This window comes from Maniola jurtina, chromosome 28, assembly GCF_905333055.1.
Source record: "Maniola jurtina chromosome 28, ilManJurt1.1, whole genome shotgun sequence".
Lineage (NCBI taxonomy): Eukaryota > Metazoa > Arthropoda > Insecta > Lepidoptera > Nymphalidae > Maniola > Maniola jurtina.
The window spans coordinates 2,690,802-2,711,988 of NC_060056.1; the positions used below are offsets into that span (position 1 = coordinate 2,690,802).

The 21,187-nt window shown below is 35.6% G+C and overlaps 3 protein-coding genes across 3 annotated transcripts in view; 1 reads left to right on the forward strand and 2 right to left on the reverse strand.

The window, feature by feature from the left end:
• Window positions 1–717: 717 nt before the first annotated feature.
• LOC123879750 (facilitated trehalose transporter Tret1-like) lies at window positions 718–6,371 on the reverse strand. Its single transcript, XM_045927661.1, has 3 exons — window positions 5,757–6,371; window positions 3,637–3,775; window positions 718–2,585 (listed from the first exon to the last, which is right to left on the reverse strand). Exons 1-3 carry the CDS (start codon window positions 5,838–5,840, stop codon window positions 1,327–1,329), a joined length of 1,482 nt encoding a protein of 493 aa, XP_045783617.1. The 5' UTR covers window positions 5,841–6,371; the 3' UTR covers window positions 718–1,326.
• Window positions 1,717–21,187, forward strand: part of LOC123879747 (zinc finger protein 616-like) — a 35,150-nt gene continuing 15,679 nt past the window's right edge. Inside the window, exons 1-2 of the mRNA XM_045927658.1 lie at window positions 1,717–1,730; window positions 20,540–20,550. The gene's annotated coding sequence lies outside the window, so the exon portion shown is untranslated. The remainder of the gene's footprint in view (window positions 1,731–20,539; window positions 20,551–21,187) is intronic.
• On the reverse strand, window positions 12,982–18,452 carry LOC123879751 (facilitated trehalose transporter Tret1-like). Its single transcript, XM_045927662.1, has 3 exons — window positions 18,319–18,452; window positions 15,213–15,351; window positions 12,982–14,294 (listed from the first exon to the last, which is right to left on the reverse strand). Exons 1-3 carry the CDS (start codon window positions 18,400–18,402, stop codon window positions 13,036–13,038), a joined length of 1,482 nt encoding a protein of 493 aa, XP_045783618.1. The 5' UTR covers window positions 18,403–18,452; the 3' UTR covers window positions 12,982–13,035.

The window sequence follows — 21,187 nt, forward strand, 5'->3', positions numbered from 1 at the left end:
ACAGACTTGGGATACATCCCGGGGAAGGACATAGGCTACTTTTTATCCCGGAAAATCAAAGAGTTCCTACGGGATTTAAAAAACCGATATCCACGCGAAGGAATTCGCGGGCATCCTCTAGTTTTTTATAAGTTAGTTGACAGTTAGTAATAATAATAGATTCTTTCTAAGATAGTCGGGTCATAAGAATATGTGATGAAAAAATGATTTTAAACAAAAATTAAAACGTAGTATAGAAGCAGGCGTTATTTTGCGGAAGTCTATGATATACAAGGAACCAAAAAGCTTAATTTGGTATTTAATTAGGCATTGTAAGGTCTACATCTCCTGAGGATGCTCCGGTGTCGGGGCGAAACGCGCGTCGAGTGGTGTTGGGATTTGTGTGGTGCCGCGTGGTGGTGGTGCGTATGGCTTGCTTGGTGGCTGACTTTTCCTGCATGTTTATCAGCGGGAGGGCGGGCGGTGCATGTCGCATGCTGCATGTTGCACCATACCGATTTGTTTGGTTTGGCGGATTATACCAAATTAAGCTTTTGGTTCCTTGTAGAAAATTAAAACAAAATTTCTGTAATAAAAAAACTATTAAATTTTATTAAAATATATCACAAAGTCACTATAATCTAATGGTTATAAACATGGTATCATTGAAAATATTACAATTTAAAACTTAAAGCTAGCCTTATCTGATTACTATGTAACAAATCATGCCCGCGTGGAATGGTGCACAGAATACTGGCTGCATTTCCGCGCTGGACAGCCAGGCTGATCCGTTGCGCAAAAAATGAGCCAGCCCTTCTGTCACCCTATTAATCACGCTAAAATGTCTCGTAAAGTAGATATAATTTTATGTAATTATAATTTATTTAATTTTTAGTTAAGTTAACTAGTTAAGTAATTTTATTATTTTATATCATTCGTTAGAGATAAGGAAAATTCGCAAAACAAATTTTATGCAAATCGTGAAAAAAAAAAAATTCAAACGAACAAGGCTATTCTACTTGTTTTTCAAATTTTTAGGTAGAACGACACGGTCTACGAAATACTGCTCGTGATTTTGAGTTGTTAGGTAAAACGACATCTATGAATATGCTTCGAAATATGGCAGCCCCATTACCAGTCTGTAAAAGTTGAAATAATATGCTTTATTTGTACACCATTTAAAACGAAACACAAAAAAAATATTACACCACAAAAATAGTAAGTAGTACAATTTGGCGGCCTCATCGCTTTGAAACGATCTCTGCCAGGTAACCAGAAGTTGTCGATTTATCATCACATATTGATAGAAGGGATCACAACCTCAGCAAAAAACTAAATTAAGTTCGCTTAATATACCTCTTTCGTAAGTAAAACTGAGTTATAATCATTTTGAATAACTTTACTCTTATTTTTGAAATACGCTTCGATTTCTAACTGAGTCTTATTCTTGGTTTCGGGCAAACAGAAATACAAGTAAATAGTTATTAGCCCACAGGTTGCAGTAAAGAACAAGAATGTGCCATCAATACCAAAATTTCTGAACATACTCGGAGATACCTTAATAAGAGTTGAGTAAGATACACCAAATGTTAACGATACCAGCGTATACGATATTGCTTGGAATTTCAGCGATATCAATTCCCCGTATAAAGAGAATGATAATATCAATGGACCACAACTAATTGCTATAGAATATAAACAGAGCAACGCAATAGTAACAAAGTGATTCTCATCCAATACGTTTAATCTAACTAAAAACAGATATACAGATATTGCGAACAGAACTGCAACACCAGTGAACGAACAAGACATGTATAACGTACGTCGTTTTAAAATCCGCGACAAAAATGACCCCACATACATCCCGAAAACTGTTACACCATCCAAAATTAACATAGCCATATACGCCGAGCGCTCATCCGCAGTTATATTCTTAAATATATCCAATATATACAAACTGATTGCAATTTTACCAGAAAAATGGTACTGAACTATTGTCGCAATAGACAAAAATAAAGGTTTATAAAATTCGCTGCTTTTAACCATTTCCTTAAACCCCATTTTACCATACTCATTCTCCAATCTAATTCTTTCAGTCTGCACTTTGATCAACTCTTTTAACTCGATCTCGGATTTTGTGTTAACACCGTGAATCCATCTGAACGATTTCCTGCATTCGACGAACCTTCCCTTACTGGCCAACCAATATGGGGACTCAGGCCATAACAAGACGTTTAACGTGTAAACTGCACATATAAAACCGACAATAGCTATGTTTTTCCAGTAAAAAAACGTGCCTATAGCATTCGCCATCCATATACCCCAGAAAAAACTCGCGGATTTTATAGCTAAGAACACCCCTCGGTATTTCGGGGACGTATAGTCAGTGACTATTAAGATTCTAACAGATATATTGCCAGCGTAAACGAATCCTTGAAGGACTTCAGATACGAGGATTTGGATAACATTTTGGCTGAAGTAAAGGATGATGAATATGGCTATGGAACATATCGCGGTGATGAGTTGAGGAAGCTTCCGACCGTAGCGTTTGGTGAAGAGTGGCAGGATGATGAGCCATGGGTACATTGCGAAGCCGCTGGTTGAAACTGTAAAGAAAAAAAAATTGGTTGTCTGTAAAGTCGGTTTACTGACGATAGTTGAACGTGACAACAAAGGGCGATTGTGCTTCTTTGTCGCTCGTTCCGCGCTCTCGCTTGCACTTCAAGCCTTACATGGAACGCCTCAGAGCGAGGTAACGCCGCATGAGTCATGTTTTTTCGTGCGTGCAGCCGGCTCTATCGAATTATAAGACGTTGACATCACGTCAAAAAATCGTTTTATCCGTAGCTTTTTTAGTTTTTGCGGAAATTGCACGAAACTAACACAGTTTTTCCAACAAAAAAAATTCTTGCAAGGTGAGCATATTTTCGAAACTATAAGTCTTATCAAAATAATTTTGTAGATAATTTAATGAAGATAATTTTTGCTATTGACAGTTTTAATCTAGTTTTAACAGTTTTTTTTGTAAATTACTCGAAAATGGCTCATGAAGGGTATGAATCCTTCTGAAATGTGTCATCAGCTTATATATATGCAAGTTTTTTCAAATGTCTCCCTTGCTTTGCTTGGTTTTGAATTTTTTTTATTTCACAATTTTTAGTGGCCCCACTGTACTATAATATGCTATGCCCAGTTAAAACCCTACTGTTTACTAAGCTATTACACTGATCGCGAGCAATTTACTGTTATCCATTGAGGAGTTCTGTTCTCCATCTCCGAAGATATTCATCAGATCTTCACCCTTTCAAACAAAAAAAATCCAAATCGGTCCAGGCGTCTTTGAGTGATCGGGAAACATGCATAAAAAAAGATTTCGACGAATTGACGGTTAACAAGTGTAGATTAAAAATTTATAACACCCCCGACATGTGAAGGGTAACTAGAAAAGAGCTAATAACTTTTAAACGGCTGAACCGATTTTCTTAGAATAAAGCTAAGATCACTCTCAATCAAGCCACCTTTCAAACAAAAAAAAAACTAAATTAAAATCGGTTCATTAGTTTAGGAGCTACGATGCCACAGACAGACACACAGATACACACGTCAAACTTATAACACCCCTCTTTTTGGGTAGGTGGTTAAAAATAGCAAACTCACACAGCCAAGATCCCATTTCCTCGTCAATTACTTGAGTGGAGTTGGTTTCGTTCTTAATTTGCGGAATAAATACCGTGGGTGCTCCGATACACATGCCGGTCATGAAAAACTGCACCCATACTGCACTGCTTATGAAAATCTGTCAACAAGTAAATTAACATCATCATTGTTTTACCCCATTGATTTTAGAGGAGAGCCACCGAACCGGTTCAGTACTGAGCACGGGTCTTTTCTCAAAATGAGAACGGTGACAAAACAAATTAAGAGGGGTCTCCCCGTCACTCGCTCCATATGAACGTAGTTCGTCTCTCATTGGAATACTAACCAATCATACTCAATGGAATTTTGTAGAAACGTTCCGGGAACTAATTAATATCTATGCCTGTGGTTTTCCAGATTTCCGTTAAAATATTCGGTTTCAAAGTTACGCGGTCTTAAAAATTCACATTCAAATCTTTGAGCCCCTGTAATTTTAAAACTACATATTTTTAGAAAAATCTAAAACACCACAGGCACAGATATTAGTTTCTAGAATATGTCTGCAAAATTTCATGGACCATGGTTGCTTAATATTCAAATGAAATTAGGACTACGATTGTATGGAGTAAGTGACGGAGAGAGCCCTGTTAAACAAAACGGATGACGCTATTCCAGTCAGTCATTAAGAAAACCACGTGGGTGTGTTATGTCATATAACCGGTTATCAGAACGCGGCGTACATAATATGTCTACTCAAATGGCTTTTAAACCTTAACCAGAAATATAAAAACCGGCCAAGTGCGAGTCAGACTCGCGCACCGAGGGTTCCGTACTCGGGTATTTTTTCCGACATTCTGCCCGATAAATCAAAAACTATTGTGCATAAAAATAAATAAAAATCTGTTTTAGAATTTGCAGGCAAAGCCCCTTCATATGATACCCCACTTGGTATAGTTATCTTACCACTTTTCTTTTTTTTTTTAATGATGTAACCACACGGTTTTCAGATTTATTCCTGTACTTGTGCTATAAAACCTACCTACCTATCAAATTTCATGATTCTAGGTCAACGGGAAGTACCTTATAGGTTTCTTGACAGACACGACGGACAGACAGACAGACAACAAAGTGATTCTATAAGGGTTCCGTTTTTCCTTTTGAGGTACGGAACCCTAAAAAACTTGCTATGAGGGCGCCACTTATATATATGGTCTATTGTAACTAAGTATATGGGCTTGTAAATGTTGCAGCGAAATGGTCATATTATGTTAAACCAAAGGGATATACATATATATGAGTTTAATAAACACTGCTAAACAACCCAGGTTAGCCCGCTTCAATCTTAGACTGCGGTCATCACCTACTATCAGGTGAGATTGCAGTCAAGGTGTAACTTGCACCTGAATTTTCACATTCACGGTTTTCGGATTTATTCCTTTACTTGTGCTATAAGACCCTACCTGCCAAATTTCATGATTCTAGGTCAACGGGAAGTACCCTATAGGTTTTCTTGACAGACACGACAGACAGACAAACGAACAGACAGACAACAAAGTGATCAGGTATCTGTTTTTCCTTTTGATGTACGGAATCTGAAAAAATATAGGTACTGTATAGTCTCTTAAGGGATTTCCATACTTGAGACCCAAGACCCAACGGCCTAATCGTTTGATGTACTTTATCGTAGTCGACCATTGATTGAAATGAGAGATGTTTCAATGATAATAGAACAGCTTTACACCGAACACCAAGGTACTGGAATTGGTCCACAAAGATAAAGAACTCATGTCCACCATCATGCGAAGGCAGGTCGCTTTCTTTGGACATTTACAGAGAGGACAATTCTCATTCCCAAGATTAGTGTTGGAAGGGAGAATTGTAGGCAAAAGAGCTTTTAAGGTCGCCAAAGACGCAAATGGTTGGACGATATTTAAGGGGGTGGACAGGGCTTATTTACCCGAAGTTGAAAGTAGAGCTTTTCGGATGATGATCGCCAAACCTCGTTTCGAATAAGGTACGCGATGATAAATAATAATAATAATAAATAATGGTTTATTCGCTGATGATGGTGATGATCATAGTCGCGGTAATTGTCTACCATTTTTGCCCTTCATGAATAATTAATTAATAAAAAAAATTACCTGTTTCGTAATGGATATCAGCGACTCTTTTTCTTTTATCACGTCCTCGGCACAGTTAACCTCTTTATAATTGCAGGAATCCATAATTAGATTAAACTCAAACTTAAAAAAAAAATATATATAAAATGCCTGTTTGTTTCTTGCTATATTTTATTTACGATTACATATATGTACAGATCATTTATAATATTATTATTTTTAATAACTTCTTCATAATTATTGCAGGAATCCAATAAATATACCTAAATAGGGGTTTAAATTTAAAAAAAAATAGGACGCGTCTGTTTTTTGCTATATTTCATTTACGATTTCATATATGTATTTAAAATACAGTTAAATATTACGTTCTTTTTATTAACTTCGTTATAATTGTGTGAATCCATTACCCATTACAAGTTTAAAATTTTAAAAATATATACAAGACCTGTATATTTCTTGCTATATTTTATTATTTACGATTTCTTATTTATGGTTTATTTAAAAATCGCTTTAAACGTTTTTTTTCTATCGATTTAAGTATTATTTCACTTTCGTTCACATCCTGGTAATCAGAAACTTCTCTAAGAAAAAAAAATTAAATATTCGACTCGACTGCACTTAAAAAAAACTACCTACTAAAACCTACTTTAAAAAAATTGCAATTACTATTTTGTATCTGTTAATTAATTTAATGTATTTTTATTTTTTATTGTTACTAAACGCAATTTTTTTTTCAAGTTTTATAGTCCATATACATAATTTAGAATACAATTCAGTTTTCTTCACTGTCCTAAATGGTTTTATGTTTAGACTTTAATTTATTTCTATTTTTCACTGTTCTTCTTTTACAAAGACGTGGTACCCCGTCCGCAGACGACAAGTAATAAGAAAAAAAAAACAATATGGCTTTTATCACGTTTCGAACAAAAAGGACGACGATCAGTTTAAAATGTAACGACCTATCGATCGAGGACTTGAGGTCATTTAGCCTTTGCTTGAGATAAATACCCGATTTGATGCGCTGGAGAATACAAATGCTGACCTGTATGTATCGTATGTAGTATGTAACTAAGAAATATGTACCTACCTATATTAATTTTTATATTCCCACCTAGTGACTAAATGATTGTAAAATAAAAAATGAAAATTAGCATTCGAGTCGTCTTCTAGACACATATATTACCTACATATAATTTTTCCTTAACTGACTAAGGCCTCATTTACACGAGAGCTTATTATTGGCCCCGACTTCGTCTGTGGTGGCGTTTGCTGGCGCGCGTGTTGTGACTTTTTGGAGTGTTTTTTTTTGTTAAAACTGACTGAAAAGCGCTCTAAGGGGGTGCCGTGCGTATGTTGGCGAGCGGCGGCACAGACGGGGTCCATACTTGTATAGTTTAGCTAACTTGTTACAAATAACAACAAACTTGACATTGGCTAATCATTGTAAAAGCCAGACGAGAGAGAAAAAAAAAATTATTGGCCCCTTTTAAAAAAGCGTTCAAACAGAACTAATGTATTCCCAAGTTCAGACATCAACTCTATTTTACGTGTGAACCGATACTTGGGAATACATTTTTATCATATTAACTCGCAGAGTTTTAGATAAAGGTGTTAGGTATATCTTGGGCGATGGTACGGAACCCTTTGGGTGCGAGTCCGACTCGCACTTTACCGCTTTTTTGTTCTATTTGGAAGCTTTTTGAACGGACGTTAAAAAGCTCTCGTGTGAATGAGACCTTAGTGCTAATTAATTTGACCAATATAGGATACATTTTTATACCAAGGATAAAGTCGCAAGTTTGTAAACTCTCTCAGGTAGGTACTCAAATTTTCATTTCACTTAATTTTTAAAAAAAAATAATATTAGCCATGCTAATCATGACTAATACTCCCCTTTCCCCTCCAATTAAGCATAAAGCTTGTGCCAAGAGTGGGTACGACAATAGTTCAACGGGTGGGGTTTGAACCGCCGACCGATTTTATTAGTAAAATAAAATAAACCCCCAACCTCTCTAATAGAAGGCGGACATTAGACCACTATTCCAGAAGAGGCATGACTACACTGAGAAGATTTAGTACGATTAGTTTCTTCTAAAATTAAGTTGAATCTCCAAATATAAAAAGCAACATGGTTTCGGATCCTGTTTATGGTCAATAAAATTGACATTTACGATTTTTATAGGTTAGGCTGTTTTATTTTAATCTTATAACTTGTTCTACATGCCGCGAAGAAGAGTAGGTACCTACTTTTATGTATTTGGAGCTTGACCCACACAACCGGAGTTAGATTCCAATTTGAATATTATTTTAATGATGCCCGCGATTTCGTCCGGGTGGATTTGGTTTGTTAAAAATCCCGTGGGAATTCTTTAATTTTCCCTGATAAAAAGTTGCCTATGTCAATTTCCGGGATGCAAGCTGCCTCTGTACCTTTCATATGTACTTTTAAGAATCCGGAACTTTTAAGGACGGACGGACGGACGGACAGACAAACAGACAGACAGACAGACAACAAAGTGGTCCTACTCCTAATCAAACTTTGTATGGAGAGCGCTGCGAATACACTTCTAACAATGTAGAACTGGTCTAAGAGGTTTTATAGGTGATTGTTTATTACTAGCTGATGCCCGCGACTTCGTCTGCGTGGATTTAGATTTTCCAAAATCCCGTGGGAACTCTTTGATTTTTCAGGATAAAATGTAGCCTATGTCCTAATCCAGGATATTATCTATCTCCATTTCAAATTACAGCCAAATCTGTTCAGTAGTTTTTGCGTGAAAGAGTAACAAACATACATACACACAAACACGCACACTGAGTACAACATTACTCAAATTCAAATTCAAATTCAAAATATTTTTATTCAATTAGACTTTTACAAGTTCTTTTGAATCGTCAAAAGCATCTACCACTGGTTCGGAATGCCTTTCCTACCGAGAAGAACCAGCTAGAAACTCGGCGGTTGCTCTTTTCAAAGATTTGATATACAATATTATGCCATGTTTAAAAGCAATTGAAGTCCCGCGCATTGCTGGAGCGAGCTGCAGGTCAAATCCACGCTCTTTTATCATTTACATAATCTTCGATAGTATAATATGCTTTTCTCAGGAGCATATTTTTAATAGATTTTTTGAACCTGTGTCCCAAGTCCAAAATTGGCTGAGGAATTTTGTTATAAAAGATTATAGGTACTGCCTATCTATACTGTATATATATATATACTGATTATATACTGCCGGCTAATTCATAGGAATTTAATGACGTATTTTACCTTTAGATATAACAGGTCAGTAATAAGGCATTGTGGAGCGAGTGGTGTGAAAAATATGTTTACCTGCTAAAACTATTCTAAAACACTAATTAATTTTATGAGTATGGTTTTAAAAACCTTGATGACTTTGGGTTATCTACACTGAATTAGTATTAACCCAAAAAAATTACTAATAAACTATGAAACGAGCAAGGTCTATCGGTTGACAATGATGATGATAATGATTCAATAAAACGTTGTTTCAGACGGCTGGGTCTTGAGTTGAACATAGAAAAACCGGCCAAGTGCGAGTCAAACTCGCGCACTGAGGGTTCCGTACTCGGGTATTTTTCCAACATTTTGCACGATAAATCCAAAACTATTATGCATAAAAATAAATAAAAACCTGTTTTAGAATGTACAAGTAAAGCCCTTTCATATGATACCCCACTTGGTATTGTTATCTTACTTTGAAAATTGAAACATATTTTTTTTTTAAATGATATGGATCACAAATTCGCGGTTTTCAGATTTATTCCTGTACTAGTGCTATATAAGACCTACCTACCTGCTGAATTTCATGATTCTAAGTCAACGGGAAGAACTCTACAGGTTTCTTGACAGACACGACAGACCGACAGACAGACAGACAGATAGACAGACCGACAGACAACAAAGTGATCCTATAAGAGTTCCGTTTTTCCTTTTGAAGTACGGAACCCTAAAAACAAAGTCAAGTTCAACGGACATTATCTCAAGACCCTGTCAGCAAAATTCAAATATTCAAAATATCTTTATTTATTTTTAACCCCCGACCCAAAAAGAGGGGTGTTATAAGTTTGACGTGTGTATCTGTGTATCAAAATAACTAAAATAATTTTCGCAAAAATCAATACGAAAGATTGATTTATTTTAAACTAGCTGAAGCCTTCGACTTCGTCCGCGTGGATTTGGGTTTTTTGAAATCCCGTGGGAACTCTTTGATTTTCCGGGATAAAAAGTAGCCTATGTGCTAATCCAGGATATTATCTATCTCCATTGCCAGCCAAATCCGTCTAGTGGCTTTTGCCTGAAGGAGTAACAAACATACACACACACACACACACACACACATACACACACATACAAACTTTCGATACAAACTTTCGCCTTTATAATATTAGTGTGACTTGTATTCAATTATGTGGAAGTCTTTCATATTAGAGCCTGAAACCTTGCATTTTTTGGTTTTAGTGTAAGCGTGCCCTTAAAAGTTTAAGCTAAGTCAAAAGTGCGCTCTATGAATCTCAGCCTGGGTTGTGAACATTTGGAAAAAATTTTACTAGACTTTGAACAAAACAGAAAACTATTTATGCAAATTCATTTTTTTTTCTTTTTTTTTTTAAAGAATATAAGCCATGCTAAGATCACACTATCACACTAATATTATAAAGGCAAAAGTTTGTATGTGTGTGTATGTTTGTTACTCCTTCACGCGAAAACTACTGGACGGATTTGGCTGAAATTTGGAATGGAGATAGATTATGCCCTGGACTAGCATATAGGCTACATTTTATCCCGTAAAAAACTTTGGTTGCCGTGGGATTTTGAAAAATTACAAACTTATTTACCGCGGGTAACACCGCAGGGCACAGCTAGTCATTACTAATACTCCCTTTTTCCCCTCCAATTAAGCGTAAAGCTTGTGCCAGGAGTGGGTACGACAATAGTGCAACGGGTGGGGTTTGATCCACCGACCTTTCGGATTTCAGTCCGCTCCTCAACCGTTGAGCTATCGAGGCTCTATTTTATGTAAATAAAACAATATTGAAAAAACAAAATATAATTTTATTATAATACATCACAAAGTTACTAATACTACTAAAAATTAGTTATTGAGTACCTTGGGCTTACAAAGTGATATAAAATGTTACTTATATATTCATTAACTATTTATTATTTCTCCTAAAATAATTCTTCTGAATAAAAATAGAGTTCTAGAATAAGTAGGTACTTAACAGGACTCGACTCCGTCACTCGCTCCATACACTCATAGTTCCAATTTCATTTGAATATAAGCAACCAAAGTCCATGAAATTTTGCAGACATATTCTAGAAACTAATACCTGTGTATGTGATGTTTAATATTCTTCTAAAAATATGTAGTTTTAAAATTACAGGGGCTCAAAGATTTGTATGTAAATTTTTAAGACCGCGTAACTTTGAAACCGAATATTTTAACAGAAATCTGGAAAACCACAGACATAGATATTTATGTCTGCAAAATTTCATGGACTTTAGTTGCTTAATTTTCAAATGAAATTGGAACTACGTTTGTATGGAGCGAGTGACGGAGAGTTTTTATTAATAGTAAGTACAGTGGACCCCCGGTAATCCGGCCCCTGTCTAATCCGGCACCCCCTGTAATCCGACAAGTCTATTTTATTATTGAACTAGCTGATAATTTGTCGGATTACAAGGTACTCTTTTGTAAAAAACGCCGGAATATATGTGTTCTTACGCAGTACTCTATAATCCGACAAATTCGATAGTCCGACACTGCCCTGCAAAACGCTTGTCGGATTACCGGGGGTCCACTGTATTATTTTTTATTAAAAACCTTACAAAAAGTAAATATATAAGAAAATAACTAGGCACCTCTTCATTGTTAGATGCCTAATTAAACTATTACTACGTAATAATACTTTCCAATAAAGATACCTATAAAAAACAAATTATAGTACCTTTTATTTATAATACAAAACCATTATTTTTAACCCCCGACCTAAAAAGAAGGGTGTTATAAGTTTGACGTGTGTATCTGTGTATCTGTCTGTGGCATTGTAGCGCCTAAACGAATGAACCGATTTTTATTTAGTATTTTTTGTTTAAAAGGTGGCTTGATCAAGTATGTTCTTAGCTATCATCCAAAAAAATCGGTTCAGCCGTTTGAAAGTTATCAGCTTTTTTCTAGTTACTGTAACCTTCACTTGTCGGGGGTGTTATAAATTTTCAATTTACACTTGTTAACCAGATTATTAACTATATTAGGCTAACACTAAGATAACATTGCTATAATTATTTTGTTTTTAACTAGATGCTGCCCGCAGCTTCGCCCGCGTGGATTGGTCAGATCCCCTGCAGCATCAGGATTGAGGAGTCCAAATTTTTTATGGAACAATGTCGCAAAGTTGCGATTAAAAAAAATTACGCAGTTCAGAAATCTCGGAGATATCAGTGCATAGGTAGAAAAACACAACTCCTCCATTTTTTAAAGTCGGTTAAAAAAGTAGCCTATGTTACTGTTTAGTTAATCCGTTCAAACAGACAGACACTTCAATCCATACTAATATTATAAATGCGAACGTGTGTCTGTCTGTCTGTCTGTCTGCTAATTACCTTTTCACGGCCCAACAGTTTAACCGATTCTGACGAGGACACGGTTAACTGATATCCCGGGAACGGTAATAGGCTACTTTTATCCCGGACAATCAAACAGTTCCCACGGGATCTTTAAAAACCTAAATCCACGCGGACGAAGTCGCGGACATCCTCTAGTTTTATTTATTAGTATAGATTCAAGTACTTGACTACGTTGTAGTAATATACCTTCAATTATTATCAACACAGATTAATGGAAGGAATGGATTCCCAATGAATGAGATTTTCACTGTACAGGGTAACATGAAAAAACTTAACGGGCTCTCTCCGTCACTCGCTTCATACAATCGTAGTTCCAATTTCATTCGAATATTAAGCAACCAAAGTCCATGAAATTTTGCAGACATATTCTAGAAACTAATATCTGTGTCTGTGATGTTTTAGATTTTTCTAAAAATATGTAGTTTTAAAATTACAGGGGCTCAAAGATTTTAATGAATTTTTTTAAGAGCGCGTAACTTTGAAACCGAATATTTTAACAGAAATCTGGAAAACCACAGACACAGATATTAGTTTCTAGAATATGTCTGCAAAATTTTATGGACTTTGGTTGCTTAATATTCAAATGAAATTGGAACTACGATTGCATGAAACTAGTGACCGAGAGAGCCCTGTTAAACTAAACTTACTTTACGCCTTATTGGTAAGTAAAACTACTGAGGTATTATCGTTTTGAATGACTTCATCCTTATTTTTGAAACAAGCTTCTATTTCTTGCTGAGTTTTATTCTTAGTTTCAGGCAAATATAAATAAAGATAAACAGTACAAAACCCACACGTTATAGCGTAGAACAAAAATGTGCCATCAATACCAAAAGTCCTGAAGATACTTGGAGAAACCTTGATAAGTGTGGAATAGAAACTTCCAAATATCAAAGAAACTAAAGTATAAGAAATCGCTTGAAATTTCTGTGGTATCAATTCCCCATACAAAGATATTGACAATATTAATGGACCACAACTAATCGATATGGAATATAAACACAGCAACGCAATAGTGACAAAATGATTCTCACCCAAAACGTTTAATCTAACCAAAAACAAATAACAAGAGATCGTACACAAAAATGCTATACCAGTAAAAGAACATGACATATATAACGTACGACGTTTTAAAATTCGGGACAAAAATGACCCCACATACATCCCGAAAACTGTTACACCATCCAAAATTAACATAGCCATATACGCCGACCATTCATCGGCAGTTATATTCTTAAATATATCCAATATATATAAACTGATTACTACTTTACCAGAAAAATGATACTGTATTATTGCAACAGCAGATAATGACAGGGGCTTATAAAATTCGCTGCTTTTAACCATTTCTATAAACCCCATTTTACCATACTCATTCTCCAATCTAATTCTTTCAGTCTGCACTTTGATTAATTCTTTTAACTCGCGCTCAGATTTCGCGTTAACACCGTGAATCCATCTAAATGATTTCCTGCATTCATCAAACCTTCCTTTACTCGCTAACCAAAATGGGGATTCGGGCCATAAAAGTACATTTAATGTATAAACTGCACATATGAATCCAAGAATTGCTATGTTTTTCCAATGAAAAAACGTGCCTATAGCGTTCGCAACCCAAATACCCCAGAAAAAACTAGCAGATTTTATAGCTAAGAATATTCCTCGATATTTAGGGGATGTATAGTCTGTTACTATAAGTATTCTAACTGTTACGTTCCCAGCGTACAGGAACCCTTGAAGGACTTCCGATATGAGGATCTGAATAACACTTTGGCTGTAGTAGAGGATGATGAAGATGACCATGGAACTGATCGCGGTGATGATTTGAGGAAGCTTTCGACCGTAGCGTTTGGTGAAGAGTGGTAGGATGACCAGCCAGGGGTACATGGAGAAGCCGCTGGTTGAAACTGTAAGGAAATTGTTTTATTTATACAAATGATACACTTTTTTATCGAGGTTATAATTAAAAAAATTGTTAAGAGGGATCTCTCCGTCAATCGCTCCATACAAAAGTAGTTCCAATTTCATTTGAATATTAAGCAACCAATGTCCATGAAATGCAGACATATTCTAGAAACTAATATCTATGTCTGTGGTTTTCCAGATTTCTGTTAAAATATTCGGTTTCAAAGTTACGCGATCTTAAAAATTTACATACAAATCTTTGAGCCCCTGTAATTTTAAAACTACATATTTTTAGAAAAATTTAAAACACCACAGACACAGATATTAGTTTCTAGAATATGTCTGCAAAATTTCATGGACTTTGGTTGCTTAACATTCAAATGAAATTGGAACTACGATTGTATGAAGCGAGTGACGGAGAGAGCCCTGTTAATACAAATGCGCTTCCACATTGAGTTTTTCAAAAAATTATGGTAACATCCATACTAAAAAACCGGCCAAGTGCGAGTCAGACTCGCGCACCGAGGGTTTCGTATTCGGGTATTTTTCCAACATTTTGCACGATAAATCAAAAACTATTACCTATGCATAAAATAAATAAAAATCTGTTTTAGAATGTACAGGTACAGCCCTTTCATGTGATACCCCACTTGGTATAGTTATCTTACTTTGAAAATTGAAACATTTTTTTTTTTTTGAATAATGTGACCACAAATTCAAGTTTTCGGATTTATTCCTTTACTTGTGCTATAAGACCTACCTACCTGTCTTTCATGATTCTAGGTCAACGGGAAGTACCTTATAAATTTTCTTAACAGACACGACGGACGGGCTGACAGACAGACAGACAACAAAGTGATCCTACAAGGGTTCCGTTTTTCCTTTTGAGGTTACGGAACCCTAAAAATTAAAAAACTCACACAACCAAGAGCCCATCTCTTCATCAATGATCTCAGTCGAGTTGGCTTCCTTCCTTATTTGTGGAATGAAAACCGTGGGCGCTCCGACGCACATTCCGCCCATGAAAAACTGCGCCCATACTGCACTGCTTATTAGGATCTGTAAATACGAAGATATAACACAATTGTAAGTTAAAAATGTATAACACCCCCGACAAGTGAAGGTTACAGTAACTAGAAAAGAGCTGATAACTTTCATACGGCTGAACCGATTTTCTTGGATTATAGCTAAGAACACTCTCGATCAAGCCACCTTTCAAACAAAAAAAAACTAAATTAAAATCGGTTCATTAGTTTAGGAGCTACGATGCCACAGACAGATACACAGATGCACACGTCAAACTTATAACACCCGTCTTTTTGGGTCGGGGGTTACAAAAACAAAATATTTTTTTATTCAAGACAAGATAATCCATGACTTCATCCGCTTTATTTTCGGTTTTTTAGAGTTCCGTACCTCAAAAGGAAAAACGGAACCCTTATTAAACCTATCGACCATCGATTGCAACCACAAATTAACAGGTCGTTAAAAAGATTTAAATGACACTGACAACTGTGTTTATTTGCCTAGATAAGGCAAAATCTCAGATACTGGTATACCGTACTGTATAATTTGATTAGAATTTAATGATAGGAAGATATTTTATCGATATGGTTAATCTACGCGTCAGTATCTAATTAACATCAATCAATGTTTAATAAGATGCACTACATCCATATTTATTCCGTACTATCCGTACTATCCATACTAATATTATAAATGCCTGCCTGTAAATCTGCTAACATTTTACGGCCCATCCGTTTAGCCAATTTTTAACCGACTTCAAAAACAGGAGGAGGTTCTCAATTCGTCGGAATCTTTTTCTTTATGTATGTTCCCCGATTACTCAAAAACGCCTGGACCGATTTGGAATTTTTTTTTGTTTTAAAGGGTATTTGATGAAGATCTGATGAATGTCTTCGGAGATAAAGAACAGAACTCCTCAAAGTACAGTGGGGCCACTAAAAATTGTGAAATAAAAAAAAATCAAAAGAAAAATAAAACCGACTTCAATACCACAAACACTAAAAATTAATAATAATTTTTGTTTATTCTACACGTGCAATGTACCTAGGTATGAAGTCGGGCGAGCTTCACTCTTGGATTTCTAATTTTGTTTTATTATGCTTGCTCGATTTCAACCTAGGTACATATTACACGTGTGGAAACAAAATTTATTTTTTATTTTTTAGAGTTTGTGGTTTTTGAAGTCGGTTTTACTTTTCTTTTGAAAATTTTTTGATGTAGGTAATTTGGCACAGAGATAGTTTGCAGCTTCAGGCAGGATATAGGCTACTTTTTATCCCGGAAAATTAAAAAGTTCCCGCGAGACTAAAAAAAAACGAAACATACGCGGATGAAGTTACGGACATCATCTAAGTACTATATACATACTAATTACTTAGTAATTAGAACCCTTATAGGATTACTTTGTTGTCTGTCTGTCTGTCTGTCCGTCCGTCCGTTCGTCGTGTCTGTTAAGAAAACCAATAGGGTACTTCCCGTTGACCTAGAATCATGAAATTTGGCAGGTAGGTAGGTCGTATAGCACAATAGTAAAGGAATAAATCCGAAAACCGTAAATTTGTGGTTACATCATTAAAAAAATAATTAAAACTGTTTAAATTTTCAAATTAAGATAATTATGGGGTATCATATGAAAGGGCTTTAGCTGTACATTCTAAAACAGATTTTTATTTATTTTAATGCATGCTACTTTTTGATTTATCGTGCAAAATGTCGGAAAATTATCCGAGTACGGAACCCTTAGTGCGCGAGTCTGACTCGCACTTGGCCGGTTTGCACTGCAGCACCCCTAGCGGCCTATAATAATAATCGTAAAATATGCTTTTCAAAGTTAGTTCTACAACCGGCTTTAATATCTATATCGTGATTATTAGGTACCTACGGTCTACGATTACTTAGATGTGTAATGCAAAATAACCTGCATCGAAATTATTCCAGTATTCTTTGAGGAAAATAATACTTGACAGAAAACAAATACGTAGGTACGTATTTATTATCTACTAGCTGACGCCCGCGACTTCGTCCGCGTGGATTTAGGTTTTTCGAAATCCCGTGGGAACTCTTTGGTTTTCCGGGATAAAAAGTAGCCTATGTGCTAATCCAGGATATTATCTATCTCTATTCCGAATTTCAGCCAAATCCGTCCAGTAGTTTTTGCGTGGAGTAACAAACATATACACACACACACACCCACACACGCACATACAAATTTTCGCCTTTATAATATTATAGTGTGACAATATCAAAGGTATTTTATTCAAAAACTCGTTTTTCTGTTTAGGTATGATACGCTATACGTTGGTGGTTTGAATGCTATATTTTACTTTGCCTAGTAAGAGTGAATGTGTCGAATGTGAGTCCCTGTAATGTTGCATAGCTGCTATGTTGATCTACAAAACTGGCCTTTCATGTTTCTAAATAGGTCAACGGGATGTACCCTATAGGTTTTCTCGATAGACACGACAGACGAACGGACAGACGGATGGACGGACAGACAGACAGACAACAAAGTGATCCAACAAGGGTTCAGTTTTTCCTTTTGAGGTACGGAACCCTAAAAACCGGCCAAGTGCGAGTCAGACTCGCGCACCGAGGGTTCTGTACTCGGGTATTTTTCCTGATAAATCAAAAACAATTGTGCATAAACATAAATAAAATCTGTTTTAGAAAGTACAGGTAAAGTACCTTTCGTATGAATACCCCACTTGATAAAGTTAGCTTACTTTGAAAATTGAAACACATTTTAATTTTTTTTTTAATAATGTCACCACAAATTCGTGGTTTTCAGATTTTTTCCTGTATTTGTGCTATAAGACCTACCTACCCGCCAAATTTCATGATTCTAGGTTAACGGGAAGTACCCTATAGGTTTCTTGACAGACACGACGGACAGACAGACAACAAAGTGATCCTATAAGGGTTCCGTTTTTCCTTTTGAGGTATGGAACCTTAAAAAAGAACTAAGATATAGATAAAGGAAAATGAAAAAGAAAAAAATACCTGTTTTAAAATCGATTTAGTTGACTCGTCCTCCTCTTCCACAATCTCAACACTTTTCACCTCTTTGTAATTGCAGGAATCCATTGTTATAAGTTTAACTACTTAATTAGACAAAAGTATGGACTTTTGTATTTCTTGTTATATTAACGATATCATACAAATATTTAACAATTAATTAATTATGTATCGCATTATTTATCTCAATTTATATTAATATTAATTCACTTTCTTTCACATTCTGGTAAGTAATTAATTAGATTTCTCTTTTAAAAAAAAATACGTTAAAATTTAAATATTCGACTCGACTACACTTACTCCGAAAAAAAAAAAATGGCAAGCTCTATTCCTTAATTGGATTTATTTTTTAATTTCTCAGTAACATACTGGAATGTAAACACTGAAATTCGATATTTTTTAACTAAAAAAAAAGAAAAAAAAAAGATCCTGATGAATTCAGAACCTCCTCCTTTTTTGGAAGTCGGTTAAAAATACAAGTTATTAGTAGTTTTTTTTTTAGTTTTGAGTTAATTTTGATTCAACTCATGGATGATAATTTGTTAAATATTAAAATATGTTATTGAAAAAATAAATATTTAGTGAAGTCTTCCTTTTGATCCATGTTGTGAACGGTTATATTTCGTAGTTTCACTGTTAAAGTTTAATTTATTTTTATTTATTTATTTATTGATCTTATATTTGAACTGACGTGGTACCCCGTCCGCACTCGATTAAAACTTGCGATAAATGATAACAACTGTACTAACTAATATAATGTTTCAATGGTAGGTACTTTGATTATACTTGTCGAACAAAAAGACGTTCACACTTTAAGAGATCAAAGAATGGCTGCCAAAGAATGGTTGATTCAGAACCTTTAGGACTTTAGGTCATTCAGCCGTAACTTTCAAGTTATTAGGGTTCCGTACCTCAAAAGGAAAAACGGAACCCTTATAGGATCACTTTGTTGTCGTCTGTCTGTCTGTCTGTCCGTCCGTCGTGTCTGTCAAGAAAACCTATAGGGTACTTCCCGTTGACCTAGAATCATGAAAGGTAGGTAGGTAGGTCTTATAGCACAAGTAAAGGAATAAATCTGAAAACCGTGAATTTGTGGATACATCATAAAAAAATCTTAAAATGTGTTTCAATTTTCAAAGTAAGATAACTATACCAAGAGGGGTATCATATGAAAGGGCTTTACCTGTATATACATAATAGTTTTTGATTTATTGTGCAAAATGTCGGAAAAATTACCCGAGTACGGAGTCTGCTCGCACTTGGCCGGTTTTTTTACCCAACTGCCCGATAGCCCATAATATGGAGGGTACCTAATGTTGCTTATGAGTACGTATCTCAGCAATTTTTAGGGTTCCGTACTTTTTAGGGTAAAATCGGAGCCCTATTAATGTCACTCTGCTGTCTGTCTGTCTGTCTGCGTGTCACAGGTCTCTAGCTCATAAACGAAATGAGTTGCAAATCTGAATGGAACGTTCATGCAAAAGCAAATATTGAATTAGAAATTTGGAGGAGCCGAAAAAAAATTTTCTGACCCTAGCATGGGGGATATTATAGTTGTAATTATACATATACTTAGGTATAAAAACCAACAAGTCTTTAATAATTCAGATTTAAATGAATTATGATCATCTGTTTGGAATTTCGATTCTATTGAGTTTTACATTTGTTTGTCTTCACACTAATAATATAAAGGCGAAAGTTTGTGTGTATGTATGTTTGTTATTCCTTCACGCAAAAACTACTGGACGGATTTGGCTGTAATTTGGAATGGAGATAGATAATATCCTGGATTAGCACATAGGCTACTTTTTATCCCGGAAAATCAAAGAATTCCCACGGGATTTTGAAAAACCTAGATCCACGCGGGCAAAGTCGCGGGCATCGGCTAGTGTTCTATATAAGGATAATAATGTTAACAATAGAGAACAGGTAAATAAGTATTTACTACGTAGACGATACCCGTAACTTCATCCACATTGATTTGGACTTTATAATAATCCGATGGGAGATCTTTGTTTATCCGGGATAAAAAGTAGCATAAATATCCGCATACAAGCAGATGCAAGCCATGAACCAATTAATCGATGATACCCCCAATTTTATCCTGGTAGAATTAGGTTTTCTAAAAATGCCATAGCTGAACTCTTTGATTTACCGGGATAAAAAGTACCCTGTGTCCGGGATGCAAGCTCGAAATTGGTTAAACGAATGAGTTCTGAAAAGCTAGCACAAGTAAAGGAAAAATTGTGAAAATATATGAACAACTAGATGATACCCGCGACTTTGCCCACGTGGATTTAGGGTCATTAAAGATTCCGTGGGAACTCTTTGTTTTCACGGGATAAAAAGTTGCCTTTGTCAATTTCCGGGACGAAAACTATCTTTGAATCTTTGTACCCATATAAATCGGTTAAACCATAGGAAATCTTTGATTATCCGGGATAAAAAATTAGCCTTTGTCCGTCGCTGGAATATAAGCTAACTCTATACCCATCAAAATTGGTTAAACTGTTGGGCCGTGAAAAGCTAGCAAACAGACAGACAGACAGACACACTTTCGCATTTATAATATTAGTATGGAAGTATGGATATTGTATTTTTAATACTTTTTTTGGATTGGAAACTGATGTCAAGGTCATTGGCATCTTTCAGCGAAGCAAGGTTAAATAAGTATAGCATTTCAAATTGGCTTGCCACCATACAATCAACTCTTAGGGAGAATTTACATAATAATAAGCTGAAACTGAAGCGATGATTGCCCAGTGGTGTACGTTTCTTACGCGCTCCTCCATACAAACGTAATTACGCCTATATTATTCTACTAGATGATGCCCGCAGCTTCGCCCGCGTGGAT